This window comes from Sminthopsis crassicaudata, chromosome 2, assembly GCF_048593235.1.
Source record: "Sminthopsis crassicaudata isolate SCR6 chromosome 2, ASM4859323v1, whole genome shotgun sequence".
NCBI lineage: Eukaryota > Metazoa > Chordata > Mammalia > Dasyuromorphia > Dasyuridae > Sminthopsis > Sminthopsis crassicaudata.
Genome location: NC_133618.1, coordinates 683415959 through 683441129, shown reverse-complemented (window position 1 = coordinate 683441129; position 25171 = coordinate 683415959). Strand labels below are relative to the sequence as shown.

Genomic DNA, 25171 nt, shown 5'->3' with positions numbered 1-25171 from the left:
ATATTCTCACTGGACACAGCAGTGGGATGTAGCAGCCCCCTAGATGTATGAGCTGCTGAAAAAAAATCCCCCCTGCTATGAGGAAGGGACCAGAAAAGGTGCACTAAAAATCTGCTTAATCAGTCCTGGCCTGTTTGCCATGGCTGGTGGACCCAGCCTGTGATAGAAATACATACACACACACATACAGACACACACACACACACACACACACACACCCATATAAAAACTTCTACAAAGATTTCACACACAATTAGTATTTACAATGTGTGCACCATTATGGATAATGCAGCAAACCTGAAAGATGGACAGCTCTAGTGGCCAGAGAATTCGGCAGGTGTCACATCCAAATGGCTTCCCTGAATGAGACAAGGCTGGCAAATGAAGGCCACCTTACTGAAGTCAGAGTGATACAAGCTTTTCTGCAGGGAGCGCAGTGGAGAGGAGCATCATGAAGTTGGTATCGGTTAGGAATCAAACAGAATCAAGCCAGCAATCTTGTATGTCTGCCAAAAAGACTGACTGGCAGGCTCATGACAATGCCATTGGCACCTGTAGGAAAATGCCATGGCACCGTCATCAGTGACTATCCTCCCACCATGAGGAACCTTGATGAGGTCAAAGGAAAGTTTTATGAAGACTAGAGATGCTCATCCTCAATTTGCCAAAAGAGGACAAGTTCATCTAATCCTGGCTGTTTAAGGCTAAACTAGGCTCAGACTAGGGGCTGTCCTTGGGAGGAATAGAGTTGAAAACAGCAACAGCACTGATCACTTATTAGGGAAGATTTGTGCATCTCAAGACCCCATCACCAACACTGTCTTCTGCTAACCATGCATGCACATTTACAGCAAACATTGTCATTTAGTAGACTATATAATTGTGAGGAGAAGAAACATGATAGAGAGTGACAAAGGACATATGTGATGCAAAATGCTGGACTGATCATGGACTGAGATGTAAAGAGTGATAATATAAGCAAATGAGGAGAGCACAGCATAGTTTGCCTATCAGATTTTTGGAGAAGGAAAGAATTTATGGCCAAAGAGGACTAGGCAACATTATGAAATGCAAAATGGATAATTTTAATTCCATTAAATTAAAAAGGTTTTGCACAAACAAAACCAATATAGCCAATATTAGAAGGGAAGCAGAAAGCTTCCAGCCAGTGTTTGTGATAAAGGCCTTGTTTCTAAAATACATAGAGAATTGTGTCAAATGTATAAGAATACAAAGTCATTCCCCAGTTGAAAGTGCTCACTTTCACAGCTCAGTTTCTCCTCCACCTCCACCTAAGCAGGCGCCCTTAAGCATTCCCCATCTCCTGACCCTCCTCTCTCAACTTCACCTTCATGGATAGAGGAAGGAGGAGGATTAATGGGAGGGGCTTTGACACCATAAGCACCACCTATGAATCAGTTTTGCCCACCCCCAATGTCACAATTATAATTGAGTACTTTGGCTTTTTAGGCAGGGCTGCTATTGAAGGCCTGCCAACACTTTCACCTGTTCCTATTCAATGGAAAACGAATACATCAGTGTTGGTAGAACAGTGGCCCTTAACTCATCAAAAATATAGTACAGGAACAACTTTACCAAGGTCCTTTACAACATTCGCTAAGTCTTTGGAATTCCTCTGAATTTGCTATAAAAAAGAAATCTGGAAAATGGAGGATGGTACTGATTTGAGAAAAACAAATGAACAGATGGAAATGATAGGAACTCTTCAGCCTAGACTTCCATGTCCTACTCAGTTGCCTAGAGAATGGCCTCTATGGGTTATAGACATTAAGAATTTTTTCTATTCTATCCCTCTAGATAAGGAGGATATGAAAAGGTTTGACTTTTCAATGACCAGTGTTAATTTAGATGAGCTTTATAAACTATATGAATAGACTGTTTTGCCACAGGGAATGAAAAATAATCCTACTACATGTCAAATGTATGTGATTGCTGCTATTACTGTAGTAAGAAAATCATTTCCTGAACTAGAACTAGGAGATGATTATACACTTCAACAATGATACTGTACGAGGATGTATTCTGATGGAAGTGGATGTCTTCAACATAGAGAAGAGCTAATCCAATTCCAATTGATTAATGATGGACAGAATCAGCTACATCCAGAAAAGGAACACTGGGAAATGAGTATAAACTGTGAGCATTTTTTGTTTTTCTCCCCAGGTTATTTTTACCTTCCGAATACAATTCTTCCTTTGCAACAACAATAACAAAATTCGGTTCTGCACATATATATTGTACCTAGGATATACTATAACATATTTAATATGTATGGAAATGCCTGCCATCTAAGGGAGGGGATGGAGGGAAGGAGGGGAAAAATTCAGAACAGAAGGGAGTACAAGGGATAATGTTGTAAAAAATTACCTATGCATATGTACTGTCAAAAAATGTCATAATTATAAAATTAATTTTTAAAAAAAGGAAAAAAAAGAAGAAAATCATTTCCAAAAGTAATATTATTACATTGCATGGATGATATCTTGGGGTGTGCACCTGAGGAACAAATGTTAGAAGTATGTCTACAAAAGACCATAGAAATACTAAGGAACTACCAATTGTATATAGCCCCCAAAAAATTCTGAAGGAAGTATATGTGTGATTGTATTTATATACTCTCCTCCAGGATGCATCAAAATCTTTTATATTACTACTTGCTTGTGTAATACCTCTATGCTTATGTATTTATATATACCTGTTTCAATTAAAACAAAAGAAAGGAGGAAATGAAGAGGGCACAGATAGTGAGGGAACTCTCGTTAAGGTATAAGACCCTTCAGCCCAGACAGAATCTGCTGACAGTGTCTGGTTTGACTCCCCACCCTCCTTTGCTATTTTCACCCTTCCTGAGAAGTAAAGGAGGGCTTGACCACCTGTGTTCTACATGAAATAAAGGAAAATTACAGTAAGAGGCATATACATTACATATATTGTATTTAACATATACTTCAACATATGTAACCTGTATGAGACTGCCTGCCATCCTGGGAAGGGGATGGAGGGAAAGAGGAGAAAAGTTGAAACAGAGGTTTTTGCAAGGATCAGTGCTGAAAAATTATCAATGCATATGTTTTGTATATAAAAAGCTATAATAAAAAAAAAAAGAGAGAGAGAGAGATTTAAATACCAATATCAGGGTGCTTATAGTTAGCACTTATACAGTGTGTTGTGGTGATGTAATGTTTCTCTAGCTGGCACATGCTCAGTGTGCTGTAATGATGTAATCACACTTAGGTATTTAAGGGCTGAGAGGAGTTGAAATAAGAGAAGTCCATGTTTGACCATCCTGGTGGATCTCCTGCCTTCTACACTCCTTCGCTAAGACCAAAGACTCGGGCTGGTCCCAAGATCCTGCAGAGAGCTAGCCCAGGGGGTGGATTTTGTCACCCCAGTATGGAGGCTTTGGAATGCATAGTATATTTTGGCACCCCAATTTGGGGGCTCTAGAAAGCATACCAGAGGCTCTGACCTACATTATTCAGATCTTTGGTAGCTGGTCCCTTTGTGGGGCCATAAAGGCTGGATAGAGACTAGGGCCCAGATGGAGGAACTTTACAACATGGAGTCACCTTGGTTAATTTTCTGTGTACACAGGGAATCTGGAGCTGGAGGGAATGGGCCCTGGGAGCCTGGGACCTGGTCAGGTGAGTGCCCTCTGTCCAGACCTGACCCACATCAGCAATCCCAATTACCCGCCCTGAAGTTAGGAGGACCTGAGTTCAAATCTGACCTCAGACACTTAACACTTCTTCTCTGTGTAACCCTGGGCAAGTCACTTAACCCCAATTGCCTCAGCAAAAAAGAAAAAAAAAAATGTAAGGACCTTATTTTTTTTTTCTTTTTTGAAGCTTTTTATTTTGAAAACATTCAAGGATAATTTTTCACCACTAACCAATGCAAAACCTTGTGCTCCAATTTCCCACCCTTTTCTATTCACCCCCTCCCCTAGATAGCAAGTAATCAAATGTATATTAAATATAATATAACCATACATATTTATACCATTATCTTTCTGCATAAGAAATGTCAGATCATAAAGGGGAAAAAAAAATGAAATTCAAGCCAACAATAACAAAAAAAGTGAAAATGCTATGCCATAATCCTCACTCAGTCCCCTTGATCTTCTCTCTGGGTGTAGACTTGTCTCTCAATCACAAGATCACTGGAACTGGCCTGAATCACCTCATTGTTGAAGAGCCACATCCATGAGAATTCATCATCTTATAATCTTTTTGTTGCTGTGTACAATGATCTCCTGGTTCTGCTCATTTTACACAGCATTAGTTCATGTGAGACTCTTCAGGCCTTTCTGAAACTGTCCTGCTGATTGTTTCTTACAGAACAGTAATATTCCGTTCATGTACCATTACTTGTCCAGTCATTCTCCAATTGATGGACATCCCCTCAGGTCCCAGTTTCTTACCAGTGCACAAAGGGCTGCCACAAACATTTTTGCACAAGTGGGGCTTTTCCATCCTTTAATATAAGATAGCTGCTTTTACCTGGGAAAGGGATGTTCTTTTGCCTATGCAAGGTTGTGATTGGAACCCTGGAAAGCAGATTTGTGGGGAACAACTCAAGAACCGTGTCATCAGAGTGACCAATTGTTTCTTTATTTCTTTATTTCTCCTTAAACATTTCTTGAAGTGTTGCATCTAGGCTGCTGTTTATTGGCATTCTGATAGTCTGGTGATAGCTGTATTACAACTTTTGCTTTGCTCTCTTTTCTATCTGACTTGTTTCTGATGTCTTACATTCGCTCCTCTTTTTTTAAGTCTCCTGGATTTGCTTTAGTACTTGCCATTGCCTTGTGGCTTCCATTTGGTCTGTACACATTTTCAGAGACTTGGTTGTGTGGGCCAGGTTTTATGACTCTTGATTCTTTCTGTCACTTCCCTTATTTCTTCTCCATTGAGTTTCCTCTTGAGGATCTCATTCATTAGTGCATCTACCTCTTGTTCTTCCTTTTCCCAGAATCCTGCTTGGGTTTGTGCCCAAAGTCCCCTAGCTGAGGCAGTGCTTGGAGACAGGAGGCACCCTTCGGCCTGGCTGTCCAGAGTGTCTCAGATCTTGCTTATTTTAGGGAGGGTCTGTTTTGCTTATCTGTCCAGCAGATTTCCTGGGCTCTACAGCACTCCTGGAGGGAAGGTCTAGGCTGGTCATGTTGCTCTTTCTTGGAGGTACAGATTGTTTTACTACAGCACCTCAGGGGCAGGAAAGGGACCTGTGGTGAAAGTGGTCTGATTATGGGCCTCCTGCTGGGAGCTCTGTGAGTTTCTGACCTGGATGTGAGTGGGTAGCCATGGCTTTGTTTTTCTTTTCCAGGTTGGATTGGATTTTTCTCTGTGCGAGCAAGGGATTCTTTCCATTGGATTTTCATTTTCTCTGTATGAGCACTTCTCTTTGGCTATTTTCTTTAGGATGGTGTCCAGTTTTTTTAACTAGTTTTCATTCCATGAGACTTCCCATCATTAGCTTGTCTATGTTCAAGCTGTGATTCCCATCAATACATTTGCCTTCAGCAAGGGCAGATGTTTTTTCCCCTGTTATTTGTTGTTTACTTCATTTCCTCTGGGCTGTCCTTCACTTGTGTATAATTTTATTCCCTGTCTATTCTTTCTTTTGTTTCTTTGGGAAGAGTTACCACAGCAGAATTTAATATTTTATTTCTTTATCTTGGCAATGATCAAAAGAAAGCCAGAGGGCCAAGAAATATGGAAAGAGGCCTGGGTGGGAAGGAGCCTCTGGATTCAGGGATTTGTGGGGAGCTCAGTTAGAAAAGTCCCAAAGGAGAAGAACCAGGTGAATAATGAGGAGATATCTGGGCTTTCTCCTTAAGAGAAGGTTGGGAGTGCAGTAGCCCCTCTCATCTTGGTAAACAGGGGCTATGGGAGGCTTGTGAAAGAAAGATTTTCAATATCTTCCCTTAGGTGTGAGTTAAGGAATCAATCAGAGATGCATTGTTCATCAGGAAAAGGACTGCCTGCCTTTACTGAGATCCTCTCTTATGGAGGAAGAAGGAACCAAGGGACCCAAGAGAAAAGGAAAGATTTAGGAATCCATGGGAATCTCAAAACGTGTAAAAGAGCAATAAATTCCTCAGTTGTTCAGAAGTGAAAAAATAGAAAAAAGAAAATGAAAAGCTGAACTGTGCATTGCACAAAGACCATGAGGAGGTCAGGGTAGCACTTCCTAGTTAGAAACAAACCTGTCACAAGTTCACAAAGGCCATTCTCTTTGCCAAAAGGTAGGTTTATTTAGGAGAAGAGGCTATAGAGAAAATGAAGAGATAAAGTAAGACCCCGCAGGGGGAAGTTGCCAAAAAAGCAATAGGGTTACCCAGGAAAGGAATTTGTAAGAATCCATTAAAGCAACATAACAGGTTGTTACACTGAATGGCAGCCTAGAAGCATAAAGAAGTTTAGCAAACTGACCAGAGTTAGTTATTCTTGGCTATACTATCTACTCTAGTAACTGTATAGGGTTAGTTATCATGAGGACAAAGTCTTCAGTAAATTGAAGGCACCATGAGGAGGGCGGGAGAGAGTGCTCCATAGTGGGTTTTGTCCTGACAAGGACTTAGCCAAACTCTTCATCATGGGGACATGTTTGATGGGTGAGATACAGGGTTGGAGGTTTCTTAGGGCAGGAGAGGGAAGTACCAGGCAAGCATTTGGTAGCTCCCAGGGAGGGATCAAAGAGGAGCCACATGGGATCCGCCTGGCAGGCCAGGTCTCAGACCCAAAACATATGGTAATCAGAATCTCAAATGTTGTTTACAGATGCCCAGACGTTTGAGGGATAGATAATGGAGGATGAGAAATTCTCCCAGTCACTATGCAGACAGGATGGTTTGGGACTTGGTTATGCCTGATAATGGTAGGTTGGGTTCTTGCTGACAAAGGGAGTGAATAAGCTCAAAGTCCACATCAGAACAAAAGCAGATGTTTCAAAGAAGAAATCCACAATGTTGTACTTGTTGTCAGTGGGAAATAGAGATGGTCCTTCCCGAGTATCAGGGTATTCCCACTTTGGGCCACTTTCTCTTATATAGGGTCCATCTGTTGCCTTCTTATTTTTATGATTCCTGTTCTCCCCATTGCTAGGCATCTTTGTAAAACATTTATTTCTCATAAAAAATGGCAATATTTTCTCTATGAATTTTTTTTAATTAATGAAGGAAGCCTCTTTTCCAGTTTCTCTCATTTCCCTGTAATGAAATATAAAAACAGGAATATTTGCCTTAAACAAAGGAAAGCAATGACCAAAAAAGGCATAAGCTGTTTTGCCCATACCGACATCTTCCCCAGAGGGACCTCACAGAAGAAATAAAACTTTTTCCCAGAGCATGCTGTATTTGCCAACTTCTCAGCCTCTTTACAGAATTTCCTTTAGAATACATTACTTAAATCACTTGTGCTGAGAAAATTTCCCATTACCCTTTTGATCTCCACAGATCCATCTACCTCACAAATAAAACACAAACTCTTCCTGATTCCACAAGGAAATGCATTCAATAATAAGACATTTCTCAGCTTTACTCCAGATGATTCTATAAAATGCTTTTCTCAACATTCAATAAGGCTCTTAATGACTGTGGTTTCAGGAGCTGACTCTGACCCTCAGAAATAGCATGAGCTTTCAGCCAATCTCTTCTCTGCTTGAGTTTCCTCCTGTAAATTGGGGAGGGCTGGTTGGATTCTTGAATTCTAAAGTGACTTTCAGCTCTACATCTCATGACTTTGGTGCTTTAGGAGTTGGTGGCATTCAGGGATGTGGCTGTGGACTTCACCCAGGAGGAGTGGGGCCTCTTGGACCCTCCTCAGAAGAAGTTGTACAGGGAGGTCATGCTGGAGAATGCCCGGAACCTGCTCCTCCTGGGTAAGGACATTTTCTGGTTAACTCTGAATCTGCAAACTAGAGGCTTATTATCATTTCCTCAAATGCAAGGTTTGGAGTGGGGGGGGGAGCAAATCAGTTGGAAAGGAGAAGATGCTGATTTGCTGTGTCCAAGCACCAGAGTTCTCCTGTATACATTTGCCTGGGTTCATAGAAAACTGAAGCTGTCCTTTGTTATTCCTGAAGCTTACCAGTTCTAGGTAGCTTCAAGTGTAGAAGCTACACTTCAAACCAGTGTAGAAGCATCTTACACAAGGAACTAATCTGAGCTTATTTTGGCTGACCTCTACCTGGACACAGACTGTTCTACCAGAGCTCAGAAAATTGTTCCAAAAGATCTGTTGCTGACAACCTGATCCTCTTTGGCATGGGGCTAGGATTGGGAATACTCTTCTTTTCAGCAAGCATCACTTTGTAATTCAAAGCTCATAGTTATTTCTAGTACAGGAAACTTGTCTTGAAGTTTCTTTCCTATTGCCTTCAAATTTCAACACCAGTGGAGTGAAAGGAATGGAAGGGAATGATCATTCATTTTCATCTACTGTTTCCCATGGTCCATGCCTTATGCTTTCTTTACAGTACATTAACAACAATATTGTTGAGGAAAAACTTCTGACGATTAAGTTACTTTGATTATTCTAAATACTAAATTAAGAAAAAGCTGAAATGAAGAAAGATGTGACTTGCATCCAGATAAAGAACTAATAGAAATATGTACAGCCTAATTTTACAATTACCAGGCATGGGGTTAGAAGTTTCTTCCATAAATGATCCTAATAGAATCACAGGTGGGAGAGGAAGAGAAGATTATTTGACTTTCTCCAAATAAAAGTTGTAGAACAGGAGGCTTTTTTGCCTTACAAGCACTAGTGGGTGACCATAGACTCATATGTTTCAATAGAATGGAGTGAATCTCAAAATGGGGCAGCGCTGGGATTTTCACCCCATTCCCTAAATAGAACTAAATTTCAAGCTTCTGTCCTTGATACCTACCTTATTCCTATGCTCAGGGCTTCCAATTCCCAGAGAAGATGTGATCTCTTACTTTAAGCAAAAGCAAGTACCATGGGTGCTGGACCAAGAATACCTGAGGAGCTGCTCTCCAGGTGAGTGAGATGAAAGCAGGGATATGGTTTAAGAGGATCCTGGGAGCTACCATGAAGTAAATGCTAGGTTCTGAGCGAAAGACCAACCTTGGAATTCTTTCTCAGATACTTTTTAGGCAGATCTCTTTTTCAGTTATCCTAGTGCAGTCAATGAATCGCAGGTGTTCCCAGACTCCTATCCCTCATTTCACAATTACTCCAGTAGGCAAAGTCTCTGATTCCTACTGAGGTTGCAACCACACCCAGCTTTCCCAAGGGTTCCCCATGGGATGTTTCAGCAGAGATAGCACACTTCCCACAAGTTAATCTTCTGTCTGGGGTCTTTCTTCAGATCCTCTCAGATTGGATCAGGAGAATCCCTTTTCTGCCCCAGATCTTGATTTTTCACTCTCTCTTTGCCCTTAGACACAAATTGGTTCTATTTATGGGGAAAGCTTGAAATTTTGCAACATATTCCACCGTCTTCCCAGAATCCACTCCCAAGATAATATCTTGATCTGGAGATTACAGGTTTAATGAAATGTGATCATCTCATTAGGTAACTCAGGAAAGGGAGAAGTGTTCTGGGGCATCAAAACAGCCACTGAGGGTCCTTGCAGGCCTGTGGCCCTTTATTTGTGAATGTCCAACCTTCCTGGAATTTTCGAAATGATTTGTTGTCAAGCTGAGAATATGAAAGGATCTGTTGCACTGAGGAGCCATCAGAGTTTGAGGGAAGGACACCATGAACCCCCAAAGCTGCGTATTCCTGATCATGATCATTTCAAGTTACTGAGAAAGATATTTGTTAAGGTAGATATATGCACATACTTGTTGTCCCAGTGGACAATTTGCAACTTCATACAGTCTCTGTACTGACAAATTTTGGGGTCAAATGCTGTTATCATTGTCTCCTTCCTTCAAGGAGTTATGAACTTCAAAGGGGAAAGAGGTACAATAGCAAGCCCTGCCCTTAACATGCCACAGGATGATTAACTCAGTTTCCTACATGAGACACATAATTTCAGATGTGAGTGATTTCCAGCATTTTTAAAACATTATGTCGGTTAAAAGGATATGCAGGGGTATATGATGATAAGCTGTGGCTATCAATTAAAAAAAAAGTATTGCATCAGAACAAAATCTCATGTCTCAGGTTAAAAACCCTAACCCTAAAACAAACACATTCTGAATGTGACTTCAGATAATATAGTGTAACAGACAAAAAATAAAATTGGAAGTGATCACCAGAAAATGCACACAATGAAAGGAAAAGTGAAAAAATGAGAGTTGAACTAATTTGTCAAATACTGAAGGCAGATCCTGCCCATTCACTGGATGTGAATTCCTGTTTTAGCTACAAGGCTTTGGCTCAAGTACCTCTATCATCTGAGCTGGTGGCCTGAGTTGTGCAAGTAGAGACAATGAAAGTATTCTGTGTTGTCACAGGTTTATTGTGAGGATTCAATTTGTTTGTGCTTAAAGACCATTAGAAATTAAATCATGCTTGGGATGTGAGCTAATGGGATCTTTAAGGGACTGATTCTGCCCATGCAAGAGTTTTTTCTTTGCCTGGGGAAATAGATTTTAACTGAGCTTCTATTCTGTTGGTAGAGGGAAGTGTGTGTGTGTGTGTGTGTGTGTGTGTGTGTGTGTGTGTGTGTGTGGTGTCCTTTCCTGTTTGTTGTTGCCCTTTTTTTTTTTTTAATGTTTTCTTTATTGTTACAGGAAATGAAATTAGACTTGAAATGAAGAAAAGCACTCAGAACCAAAACTTAATTTGGAGAGAAATCCATGCTACACATGAGAAAATACACACGGGAGAAAAACCTTTTGAATGTAACCAGTGTGGAAAGAGTTTTAGAAGGAAGGGACATCTTACTATACATCAGAGAATCCACACTGATGAGAAACCTTATGAATGTAACCAGTGCGGAAAGGCTTTTAGAAATAAGGGAGAATGTAACCAATGTGGAAAGACTTTTAGATATAAGGGAGTTCTTACTGAACATCAGAGATTCCACAGTGGAGAGAAACCTTACAAATGTAACCAGTGTGGAAAGGGTTTTATATACAAAAAATCTCTCACATACCATCAGAGAATCCACACTGGTAAGAAACCTTATGAGTGTAACCAGTGTGGAAAGCATTTTAGAGGTAAGACAACTCTTACTGAACATCAGAAAATCCACACTGTGAAGAAACCTTATGAGTGTAACCAGTGTGGAAAGGGCTTTATAAAAAGGAGCTGTCTTACTGCACATCAGAGAATCCACACTGGGAAAAACCTTATGATTGTAACCACTGTGGAAAGGCTTTTAGAGACAAGGGAGCTCTTACTGCACATCAGAGCACCCACACTGTTAAGAAACCTCATGAATGTATCCAGTGTGGAAAGGCTTTCAAGAATAAGGGGCAACTTAATGCACATCGAAGAATCCACACTGATGAGAAACCTTATGAATGTAACCAATGTGGAAAGGCTTTTAGAGATAAGGCAACTCTTACTGTACATCAGAGAGTCCACACTGGAGAAAAGCCCTATGAATGTAACCAATGTGGAAAGGCTTTTAGACAAAGGGGATTTCTCACTATACATCAGAGAATCCACAGTGGAGAGAAACCTTACAAATGCAACCAGTGTGGAAAGGGTTTTACATACAAACAATCTCTCACTTTCCATCAGAAACTCCACACTGGAGAGAAACCTTTTGAATGTAGTCAATGTGGAAAGACTTTTATACATAAGAAAGCTCTTACTGTACATCATAGAATCCACTCTGGAGAGAAACCTTACAAATGTAACCAGTGTGGAAGGGGTTTTAGAAGCAAGAAAAATCTTACTGTACATCAGAGAACCCACACTGGAGAAAAACCTTACATATGTAAACAGTGTGGAAAGGGTTTTACATATAAAATATCTCTCACATACCATCAAAGAATCCACACTGGAGAGAAACCTTATGAATGTAATCAGTGTGGAAAGACTTTTAGAATTAAAGGATATCTTACTATACATCAGAGAACCCACACTGACAAGAAACCTTATGAATGTAATCAGTGTGGAAAGACTTTTAGAACTAAAGGACATCTTACTAGACATCAGAGAATCCACACTGGAGAAAAACCTTATGAATGTAACCAGTGTGGAAAGGCTTTTAGACAAAAGGAAGTTCTTACTGTACATCAGAGAACTCACACTGGAAAGAAACCTTTATAAAGGTAATTAATATGGAAAAAGTTTCATAAAGGACCTGATCTGTGAGGAAATGTCAAGGCATGAAAATGAGGAAATGGGATTTAGTAGAGATCACTGAGAGAAGATGGTAGTGGGACTGCCTTCCATAATTTGCCTTCTTTACGTTTAATCCTACAGGGAGGATGAGGAAGGGAAAGTAAATGGTGACTGGGGATGGGAGAAAGCTTTAGAAGCATAGTGGATCCCTCTTTCCCTCCTGGTCACCTACTTGAAAGGTAGCACAGGGGGATTGAGAGATCACTATATTGGGACTCAGGACAAGGTTCTGAACCTCTGTGGCCTTGTGAATTTAATTTAACTTCATATGTCTTCAGGCTTTTAGATTAGGGTTAGGATTTCTTCCAGCTCTGACTGCTTTGAGAGCTTGAAGGTGAACCCTACTCATTGCCGCTTCTTTCTGGATCCTCAGCTTCAGATTCAGCTCAATAACTCAGAGACTTCACCAAATCTTCTGGGTATGATTGGAAGTTGGGAGAGGTAAAAAGACATGAGAAATTCTAAAGCTACATCCTGTTGAGTCAGGAAATGTGCACATTCCTAAATATACAAGTCCTGTGCAGTTGGTGGAATAGGTCTCTTGTTCAGAAGATACTTCACAGAAAGATTTCTACTCTGAGGTTTCAGTTTTCATCCATCACATTGGTAGACATGACCCCCAAGGCTAGACATAGTGTTGGGGGCTATAGAATAAGAGGCAGAGCAGTGCAATATGTATGTGGCTATGAATGAGTCCTACTTTTCTCCAAAACCATTTGTTATTAGGATTTATGAAAAGGCGATCAAATGTCCATGCTTTTTGACGCAGAGAACCCAAGCAAGGGATCTACTGCAAGGACATGAGGGAAGCAAGCTTATAGCTATACTAAAATATAAATTAAAATGTTTTGGTTTGTGTATTTTGTGGGAGTGGTGAAAAATAATATAGATGCAAAGTAGAAAATAGGAGCTCTTCAGCTGAAGAAAGTCTGAATGCATTTTGATTCATGAACACATTGGAATATTGTGCCATAAAAAGCAGTAGCTAGGAAGAATTAGGAGAAACAAGGGGATTTGTAAATGAAAGGAGATAGATGGAAGTGAGCAAAACCTAGAAAATCACCACATACTGTGCCTTTGAAAAAGGAATTTGAAATTCCTTCCAGCAATGTAGAAGCATGTCTGTATTTGACATATATTGGACTTCCTCCCAGATTGGGGAGGAGCTTGGGAGAAGGAGGAAAAATTTGGAATAAAACAATTTGCAAGGGTCAATGTTGGAAAAATTATCCATGCATATGCTCTGTAAGTAAAAAGTTTTAATTTAAAAAAAAAAAAACAAAACACTTCTGTCCATCCCGTGTGACTCTTACCTGTGTCTCACATATGTTCAATAAAGAGAATCCATCCCACATGGAGTACTTCCTTTCTTTCTCCTGACATCTCAAGGACACTTGTAGAGTGGAGGGAGCCAGCTGCCAGAGGTGACTTAGCTTGTAAAATCCTTTCATTTTGAAAACTGCTTGTGGTGTCAATAGGAAAAATGGGACCCTACAGTTTGAGGGGCTTATGCCTTAGGCAGAAATGGGGAGGGAGAGCCAGCACCACCTGTGGTCTGGACCTATGTCTTGTCCCCTGACTCAGATATTCCAGAAGAAAGGGTGAGGCTGATAACTGTGAGCAGTCCTGCCTTACTTACATCCCATTCACTTGCAGTTCAAGCTTATCACTCTCTGATGGCCTCAGTCCTCTTCAAGAGCTAAGGGGAAAACAACAATAATCTCCTGGTGAAACAGCTCATGCATTCAAAAGTTCAGTTCTCCCATCAGGCACTTTTAAGTGAAGAAAAACTTGGGTTCTGATTCTTTCACAGTGTGATTAATGTGGCATAGTGTGGACCATGATTGCATAAGTAAAACGTATATCACACATGGCTTGTCACTTTGAGGAGGGGAGGGGGAGAGGGAGGAAGTCAATTTGAAACCTAAAACCATACCCAGATGAAAGTTATAAAGTAGCTTTGCAAGTAAGTGTTTAAAAAAAAAAGAAAACTAAAAATAATTAGAGCAAACCACAGGAAAAATAATTTCAATCTAATAAACAATTGTAGCAATGAGGTAATATACCAAAAATTTATGGGACTCAGCCTAATATCCTATTGCACACATTCAAATGCCTACCAGACATTTTGAATTAGATAGCTGATGGGCATCTCAGACTTACCATATCCACAACAAAACCTATTACCTTTCCTCAGATCATCCCTCTCTCCATATTTCCTTACTTGAGGGTACCATCACTCCTCCAATTACCCAAATTCATAACTATTACCCTTTCATTAACAAAGCACCTGAAGTGCTTTGGAGTACAACAATGTAGATGTTGTTTGACAAGAGCTCAGTGGGATCATGCCCTGCCTTTTCCTGCCTCTTTTCACACCTCCCAAAATGAAAGCTTTGCCAAGAGCATGTGCTAGGATCTGGGACCCTGCCGAGAGAGAGTATAGAGGCCACCTCACCTTTAGTGCACAATAAGTTTTCTGCCATGTTGCAGAAACACTTTGTTGAGCAAGGAGCACTCATGTGTGTCATGGGAAAGGGATCGGCCTGAGGGTCACAGCCAGTGCCCCATCAGCAGAGATGTCTTGACAGGGCCTCTGGCCTGTGAGGAGGTTGCTGGAATGTCTGGATTGGGTCTCCTCCCACTGGCAGATACCATGCACACACAAAGCCCATGAGCTGCTTCTCTGAATCAGGATTGGAGATTGCCTACTGTTCATGTGCTGATCACACTTACAAAAATGTACATCAACAAGGCTGTGCTGCATAATAAACTGGAGCTCTTTTCACAGTCTAGGAGTCTCCCTCCTCATTCATCTCACCTCTGAGATCAAAGGGTTCTTATACTTGGAGCTCTCAATCAGGAGGGCTGCAACAAGAATGAAAGCCACAATAAAAGGGTGAGCCCTCATTCAAGGACACAGTCCAGAAAGTCACCTTGTGTGTGTCTAGGAACTTATTCCACTAACCATGACACAGCCTTGTGGGGCCCTCACCAGTGAAAGCCCTAGGAGGTGACAGTCCTTGCAGGGACATTGTAGTGACCAGTACATGGCCTTACTTGTTCAGGTGAATATCCTAAAACACAAGCCTTGCACACAGGTTCTAGAATGAGGCTCAGTCCTGAGCAGTAAATCAAAATTTGAGCCAAATTTAATGTAATGAAAATTATCCATTTTTCATGTCATAAAAGTTCTTTTGGGGCCATAAATTCTTTCCTTCTCCAAAAATCTGATAGGTAACTCTCCTTTGCTCTCCTAATTTGTTTATAGTGTCACTCTTTACACTTAATCATATACCCATTTTCACTTTATTGAGGTTTGAGGTGTGAGATGAATTCTTCGAACTTTCCTCTGTTCCCAGCAGTTTTTGGCAAATGGTGAACTCTTATTCTAGAAGCTGGAGACTTTGGGTTTATCAAATAATAGATTAATATAGTCATTGAATATTGTGCCTTGTGTACCTGATCTATTCCACTGAATGGTCACTATTCTATTTCTCAGTCAGAACTAGACAGTTTTGATGACTGCTTCTTTATATTGTAATTTTACATCTGGTATTGTTAGGCTATTTTTGCATTATTTTTCATTAACCCCCTTGATAGTCTTCTTATTATTATTCTTTTTTTTTTTTTTTTTTTTTTTTTTTAATAAGGAAATTGGGGTTAAGTGACTTGCCCAGGAAGTGTTAAGTGTTTGAGGCCAGATTTGAACTGAGGTCTTCAGGGCTGGTGCTCTATCCAATGTGCTACCTAGCTGCCACCCCCCCCCCCATATTCTTGAGCTTTTCTTTTTACAGATCAATTTTGTTATCATTTATTTCTAAGCATATAAAATAAATTTTCTGGCAATTTGATTGGTACAGCACTGAATAAGTAAAATTAACTAGAACTGTGATTTTTATTATATTAGCTTGGCCAACCCATGAACACAATATTTTTTCCAGTTGTTTGTATCTGAATTTATTTGTATGAATTGTTGTGTAATGGTGTTAATATAGTTTCTGAGTTTGTCTTGGGAGGTAGACTGCCAGATATTTTATATAGTCTACAGTTATATTAAATGAAATTTCTCTATCTTTTGCTTCATTGGTTATAACGCTGATGATCTATGTGGGTTTATTTTGTATCCTGCAAGTTTGTAAAGCTGTTGTTTCAAATAATTTTTTTTTTTGGTTGATTCTATGGTATTCTCTAGATATACCATCATACTATCTGCAAAGAAGGATAGTCCTGCTTCCTCATTGCCTACTCTAATTCCTTCTGTTTCTTTTCTGTTCTTATTGCTAAAGCCAACATTTCAATACAATGTTGAACAATAGTAGTGATAATAGACATCCTTGTTTCATCCCCTGATCTTATTAAGAATGTATGTAGCTTATCGCCATTTCATATAATGCTTACTGATGTTTAGGATAGATGTTATTTGCCATTTTGAGGAAAACTCCATTTATTCCCATACTCTCTCATGTTTTTAAATAGGAATGGGAACTGTGTTTTCTCAAACTCATTTTACATATCTATTGATATAATTGGATGATTTCTATTAGTTTTGTTCTTGATATGATTATGCTGATAGTTTGCCTGATATTAAATCAGTCCTACATTCCTGGTATAGATCTTATTTGCTCATACTGTATTATTGTCCTATTGATAAATTGATCTAATCTGTTTGCTAATGCTTTATTTATTTATTTATTTATTTTGGCAGCAGTATTCATTAAGGAAATTGGTGTATAATTTTCTTTCTGTTTTAGCTCTTCCTATTTTAAGTATTAGCCCCATATTTGTGTCATAAAATGAATTAGGTAGCAATCATTCTTCACCTATTTTTTCAAGTAGTTTACATTGTATTAGAATTAATTGTTCTCTAAATATTTGGTAGAATGTCCTTGCAAATTCACCTCACCCTGAAGATATTTTTTCTCTGGGAATTAATTGATGATTTGTTTAATTTCTATTTTTAAAATGGGGTTATTTGAGCATTTTATTTTTTCTTCTCTTAATATGGGCAGTTTATGTTTCTGCAAATATTCATCCATTTCAATTAAATGGTCTGATTTGTTGGCAAACAGTTAAGCAAAATAGGTCCTACTTATTGCTTTAATTACTTCTTCATTGCTGGTAACTTCACCCTTTTACTTTTTGATATTAGTAATTTGCTTTCCTTCTTTTTTCTAATCAAATTAGCCAAAAGTTCATCTGCTTTATTAGTTTTTTCATAAAATCAAGTTTTAATTTTATTTACTACTTTAATAGTTTTCTAACTTTCAATTTTGTTGAAAGGAAGAAAAGCATTTATTCCTCCTTACATTTTTAAAATATCTAATTTAGTATTTAATTGGGATTTTAAAAATGTTCTAACTTTTTTAGTTGTATAACCAATTCATTGATTTCTCTCTATTTAATTCATGTAAATATTTAGAAGTATAAAATTTCTTCCACTTTAGAGTATTCCATAACTTTTGTTATATGTGTCAATATTATCATTCTCTTGGATGAAATTGTTGTTTCTAAAATTTGTTTGGTACACTCATTCTTTCAGATTACATTATTCAATTTCCAGTTGGTTTTTAGTTGACCTTTCTCTGTTCCTTTATTGAAAGTAATTTTTAAGTGTATCATGATTTGAAAAAATGCATTTACTTTTTAGGTCCTAATGCATGGTCAATTTTTGTGTAGGTGCCATGTACAACTGAGAAAAACATATGTTCCTTTCTACCTTCAATCTGTTTTCTGCAGAGTTCCATCATATCCAAGTTTTTAAAGATTGTCTTAGTTTTCATAATTTCTTATTTATTTTGTGGTTGTCTAGCAAATTCTTGGAGGGGGAGGTTAAGGTCTCCCACTAATACAATTTTGTAAAAGAATCCATTTTTAGTTTTATTTGCTATTTCTGCTTTTTTCCTTCAATGTATCTATGTCCTAAAAAGGTCATTATAAAAAGGATTTTTATATCTTCTCTTTTGTGCTTATTTTAAGTTTGGTTTCCTAAAGTTCTTAAAGTATACATTCATTTTATTAATCTTTTCTTTTTCAATATTCTGAATGTATGATTATAAAGATATGTTGTCTCAGGACTTCTACAACTGAATCACAGAAATTTTGGTATATTGTCTCATTATCATTTTCTTTTACATAGTTATCATTTCTATGATTTGCTCTTTCACTTAGGTCTCTTCTAGTAGGTCATTAAGTCTCCATTTGGGTTTGTATCTTTTTGTTTGTGGTCCCTGAACCAATTTCCATTCTCATTTCATTATGATGAAAGGATGTATCATTACTGCCTTTTTACATTTATCTGTAGTATCTCTATGCCTGAGTCATTAATTTTATATTGCAAAGAAATATCCATATTCCTTTGTTGTCCCATTGAGAAGATGTCATGTCTTTTAATTCTAGTTTCTCCAGAATATTTGCTTATTTCTTCTGCTTTCTTTTCATTGTTCTCTCTGATTTTTCCTCTTAGTTAATCATATACAATTTTCCTGCTCTCTTTCCCTTCAATTAGTCCTGTTAACTAGTTTTGTTTTCATTTCATCCATTTTTTCCTCCCCTTTCCAACAAGAATTTCTCTTCCTCTCTTTATTCTCCATTTTCTCTTTTTGTTTTACCTAGATTCTCATTTTGTCATTCATATGTCCTATAGCCATAAAATGTGTTCAGGACAGATTGATCATCTGGTTGGTGATGGTCAGTTGAAAACACTATAGAAATGTTCAGCTCATCTTTCTATCAAGAAAGCAGCCCTAATCAAAGTAGCTCTATGAGCATACCATATATCTTTGGGCCACAAATAACCTGTAAGGAATCATAAAGGAACTTTGAATTTGTAGTATCATTGTAAAACTGAATTGTACATGGGTGTATACTGAACCAAAATCCTGCACCTCTGTAAGTTTTGCTTGTGTCTTACTTTTGATGGTGTTAAATACTACCTTCTTAGAGATGGATGTACCATCCTGCTGGTAAGCCCTGTAGAATTTTTTTTTAATTTAGCAGCTTCTGAATTTATCATCATTTTCATTTAAAAAAAGGCTTGATGTTGGCAACTGTTCTGATCTAGATGAGCAAATTCAGTGCAGTTATCCTATCTAGGAAAACTGCCCATTCCTTTTCTTTTTTTTTTTTTTAATTTTTAAAATTAATTTTATAATATTTTTTGACAGTACATATGCATAGGTAATTTTTTACAACATTATCCCTTGTATTCCCTTCTGTTCTGAATTTTTCCCTCCTTCCTTCCACTCCCTCCCCTAGATGGCAGGCATTCCCATATATATTAAGTATGTTATAGTATATCCTAGATACAATATATATGTGCAGAACTGAATTTTTCTGTTGTTGTTCTTGTTGCAAAGGAAGAATTGGATTCAGAAGGTAAAAATAACCTGGGGAGAAAAACAAAAAAAAATGCTTAACAGTTTACACTCATTTCCCAGTGTTCCTTCTCTGGGTGTAGCTGATTCTGTCCATCATTGATCAATTGGAATTGGATTAGATCTTCTCTATGTTGAAGATATCCACTTCCATCAGAATACATCCTCACACAGTAATGTTGTAATGCCAGAGAAACTGAGGCAAGATAGAGATTAGAGAGTTTTAAATATTTTATTAATTGGAGAGTTTAATTGACTGGACAGGACTCTTGTTTCAAAGTATCCAGTCAGGAATGGGGGAATGACAAACCCTTTTATAGCTTTCAAACAAAGAAAAGAAGAGTGGGAAAAGTTTTTAGAATAAATCAATCTTTTGTGCATCTGAAACTGGTGATAACGATGATGAAGTAGGATTGTCCTTGTTTTCAAAGAGTTTCTAAAGTAATAATAAGGTGTGAAACCAGAGAAACTGAAGCAAGCAGAGATTGGTTTTTAATCTTTAATGTGGAGTTTAAGCTAGCTGACCAGATGGGACTCTTGTCCAAGATATTCGGTGCAGTTAAATCTAGGCAGGGGACTTATATAGGGTTTTAGCTAATTAGGGTTTATAAACAGAACACATAACCTGAGTATACAATCTTATAGGGGAAATAAAAGCAGATAAGGGGGACAAGGTCATTGGGAGGATGGACAAGCCATTATACCAGGAAAGGATCATAACCCCTGATAAGATAAGGGTCAACTTAAGAAGATCGAGGACAAGAGATAGCAAGGCAAAGGACAATACTCAAAAGGAGGGGGAATTATCCTAGCAAGGATCCAGATAAAGCATCTGGATGTTATGACTCAGTGATATGTAAAGGTAGTCAGAGCTTCAAGTTTTTCCTAGGTGTGAAGATCTGGTCTAGCTCCTCTTGTCAGAATAAGCAAAAGTCCTTGCCCCACGTGTGGACGCCAAATGTAATGAGCTGCCGTCTCCAGAAGCTGCTGGATCGCTCTCTGGGAAGAGATCTGCTGTGTCTACTCAAATCTTTATGACAGATTCTTCTTCCTGTAGTGAACCGTTGTCTCCAGGCAGTTGCTGTTAACTCTTGTCCTTAGAAGTGACTTCCCTTCCTGCAGAGAGCCCCGTCAAGCCTGATGCAATGCAGAGTCTTTCTTCTTGAATCCTGGCTCTGAATCTCCTCCAGCTCTTATCCTTCTCCAGGCCGATCTGCCCTCTGCGCCCATTGCTGTCTCTTTTTATCCTCCCAGAGAATGGGCGTGGAATAATGCAAGGGCTTCTGGGAAGAACCACCCCAGCCAATGAGCTTTGCCCCCTCTATCAAGTCAACCTGAGTTCTCACCTTGTAATTGTCCAGAAAACCTGAATTCTCACCTTGTCACCATCCAGACAACCTGAGTTCTCACTTAGTAATCCTAACATCTCCCCCTTTCTTTTGATTTAGAACATAGGACAGTCATGACCTTGAAACATAAATCCATCAATATGGGAAGTATTACAGATAATTACATAAATGACCTTGAAACATAAATCCATCAATATGGGAAGTATTACAGATAATTACATGAATTACATAAGCACATAGTAACATAGTAACATAACACATGCTAGAAGTATATAACATAATCAAATAATCATAAATTGAAAATTTATAAATGTCCATAAGTCCATTGTCCATTATTCTCATCTTGTGTGAGGAAGTCCAATGATTCCTGCTGGTTTTTAAAGTTCTTTAACAGTCTTCTTATTATCCATGCTCTTTCAGTGTCAGATGTTTCTTAGATCTTCTCCTTTATTTTGAGGTCTTTCTCTTTTTCTGTCTCTCTCTGATGGACAAGGCGAATATCACTTGTTGGCACCCATCTGATTCCTTCTCCTGCTGAAGAAATACAAGCAAACCCTCTCCCCCAGGCAGTTAACCTATCTAATTACCTTCTATTACCACTTTCTAAATCTCTTCTCATCATCTGGCAATTACATTGGAATTGTTTGCACTGGGCACAGCCCTGTTGGTTTAAAAGGCCTGTATTCTCCCCAAGTGTAATCCATTTTTGCAATCTGATTGCCTTTTGACTGACTTATCAGGTAATCCCTTTCTGCCATGTGATTGCTTCTCTGCTGATTGATTAAATCAGAGTCCTGGCCTTCTAAAGGCTCTTTAGGTGTAACATCAGCTGCCATCATGCCCCAAGTCTTTTTTGCCTGGGGCCCTGGACCTGGGCCCCTCATCCCATTTCCCTGAATTAGTTTACACTCTGATGCCCAATGGAGTCCTCTGTTGCATTTTGGACATGGGGTTTTAGGTCTTCTTTCACCCTGTCTTCTCACTGTATCTCCATACCTACACTGAGCTCTTAGATGCCCAATTTTTCCACATTGAAAACATCGCCGAGTTTCTCTAGAAGGCCCTTGCCAGGAGGGACCCTGTCTTTCCACATTCATCATTGTCCGGGTGTAAAAAGCATTTGTTCCCACTGTAGCACAGCGTCTTATGATCTCCTCTAAAGGAGCATCTTTGTCTAATCCCCATATAATTCTTTTGCAAATCTCGTTGGCATTTTCCTTAGCCAGATGTCTGGTCATTATTTCTGTAGCTGAATTTTCTCCAATAGTTCTTTTGACAGCAGTTTGTAAACGTCCCACAAAATCTGCAAAAGGTTCATTGGGACCAAAATGTCACAAGGGCCTCCACTGGGCCTCCGAATGTAGATTGACCCAGGGAAATGACAGGTGGGACCCAGCTTCAGCCCCCCAAGTGGGGCATGATGGCAGCCGAGGTTACATCCAGAGAATTTTAAGACACGATCAATCAGCCAAAAGGCAATCAGATGGAAGAAAGGGATTGAAATTAGGAAAAATAGAGTTGTGTGCAGTAGAGACTACCGAGATACTCCCTGGAGAAGTGAAATCTGTTCCTGTTGAGCCTATGGATCCTTTGCCTCCAGGCACAGTAGGCTTGACCATTTCACCTTCTGAGAGTGCCTACAAAACAGTGTCCATCCATACACTGATGTGGGAGACTGGAGAACGTGTATCTAATATCCCAGTCACTAACACAGGCAGACAACGTGTGATTTATCAACCAGGAGAAGTAGTAGCATCAGGCTTATTGTTACGGACCCCTAATAAGCAACCTAGTGATAGTCGCCTAGATTTTGACTCCAATGAACAAAATCCAGGAATATATTGGACAGCAGCTGTGACAGCTGACCGACCTATGCTTACTATTTATATAAACGGAATACCATTTGAAGGATTGGTAGACACGGGGGCAGATCGTACAGTTATTAGAGGTGCCAATTGGCCCGGTCACTGGCCAAAGATTAAAGCAGACACCTATATGTCTGGGGTGGGAGGATCAATAGCAGCAGAAGTTAGTGCTAGGCCTTTGAGATGGGTATTTGAAGGAGAAACAGGAGCTTTTACTCCTTTTGTGGTTGAAAAAATCCCCATCAATCTGTGGGGAAGAGACATTTTACAGCAGATAGGATTACAAATAAGCACTTCGGCTTTTTAGGCAGGGCTGCTGTTGAAGGCCTACCTGCACTTTCACCAGTTCCTATTCAGTGGAAGACTGATTCACCAGTGTGGGTAGAACAGTGGCCCTTAAGAAGTGATAAAATTCAGGCCTTATTAGACATAGTGCAAGAACAACTTGACCAAGGACACTTGCGGCCTTCTCTAAGTCCTTGGAATTCCCCAGTATTTGTGGTGAAAAAGAAATCTGGAAAATGGAGGATGATAACTGATCTAAGAAGAGTAAATGAACAGATGGAAACTATGGGAACTCTTCAGCCTGGACTTCCATCTCCTACTCAGTTGCCAAGAGAATGGCCTCTATGGGTTATAGACATTAAGGATTGTTTCTATTCTATTCCTCTAGATAAGGAGGATATGAAAAGATTTGCTTTTTCAGTGCCTAGTGTTAATTTGGCTGAGCCTTATAAAAGATATGAATGGACAGTTTTGCCACAGGGAATGAAAAACAGCCCTACTATGTGCCAAATGTATGTTGCAGCTGCTCTTGCTCCAGTAAGAAAAGCCTTTCCAAAAGTAATATTGTTACATTATATGGATGATATTTTGGGATGTGCACCTGAGGAACAAATGTTAGAGGCATGTCTACAAAGGACCATGGAAACATTAACGTACTACAAACTGCATATAGCTACAGAAAAAATTCAAAGACATGCTCCTTTTCAATATTTAGGATATGAAGTATATCCTAAGGTGCTTACAGTACAAAAACTCTCCTTAAGAACAGAGAAGCTAAACACCTTAAATGACTTTCAAAAATTAATAGGAGATATCCAATGGATGCGTCCAGTGTTAGGCTTAACTACCAATCAACTACAACCTCTCTATGACATTTTAAGGGGAGACAGTGCTTTAAATTCACCACGCCAGCTTACAAAAGAAGCACAAAAGGCTTTGAGAGAAGTTGAACTGGCTTTATCCAATGTGGTTGAAAGAGTCACTCAAAAACCCTTGGAAATATCAGTTTTTGCTACAAAAGAGGCACCCACAGCAGTCCTTCACCAAGGAGACAGAGTGATTGAGTGGGTGAACCTCCCAGCACAACCAGAACAAAGCCTTACACCTTACCCAGTGCTTGTGGCTAGGATTTTATTAAAGGCTATTAAGAGAGTAACACAATTATCTGGGATAAGTCCTGAAAAAATATACACATTCTATACTAACGCACAGATTAATGTATGCTGTGAGACCATCCCAGAATGGCAAATTTTATTAGCCACCGCTCCAAATTTTGCACATGGATCTCCATTAAAGATTACCCGGCTACTACATAATTGGCGATGGATTTTTGAAGAAAAGGTTTCTAAGGTTCCTCTTAAAGGACCAACAATCTTTACAGATGCCTCCAAAGAAAATATTTGTGCCATATACTCTCATGATTTAACCATAAAGAGAGTAATCAGGACTCCTTTTCAATCCACTCAACAGAATGAATTATTTGCTATCATGCTAGCTCTCACTTATTACCCAGGAGGGACCCTGTCTTTCCACATTCATCATTGTCCGGGTGTAAAAAGCATTTGTTCCCACTGTAGCACAGCGTCTTATGATCTCCTCTAAAGGAGCATCTTTGTCTAATCCCCATATAATTCTTTTGCAAATCTCGTTGGCATTTTCCTTAGCCAGATGTCTGGTCATTATTTCTGTAGCTGAATTTTCTCCAATAGTTCTTTTGACAGCAGTTTGTAAACGTCCCACAAAATCTGCAAAAGGTTCATTGGGACCTTGCTGTATTTTAGTGAAAGCCTCTCCACGATCCTTCTGTCCAGGAAGGACACCCCAAGCTTTTATTGCAGCCTTAGCAATTTGTTCATATATTGTCATGGTATAATTAATCTGTTCCGAATTCTCTCCATATTGACCTTCACCAGCTAAGTGCTCAAAAGTGAATTGTGTGTTAACTCCTATTTCCAAATTGCATCTGACTTGAATTTTACATAATTCATGAAATTCC

At 39.1% G+C, this 25171-nt stretch overlaps 1 protein-coding gene across 1 annotated transcript; it reads left to right on the top strand.

Moving 5' to 3' along the window:
* Positions 1–599: 599 nt before the first annotated feature.
* Positions 600–13654, top strand: LOC141559137 (uncharacterized). The gene is given in 5 exon segments (XM_074297258.1): positions 600–3665; positions 7776–7902; positions 8931–9026; positions 10734–11285; positions 11288–13654. Coding segments are annotated over 5 exon segments (1743 nt in total). The 5' UTR covers positions 600–3635; the 3' UTR covers positions 12226–13654.
* Positions 13655–25171: the final 11517 nt, after the last annotated feature.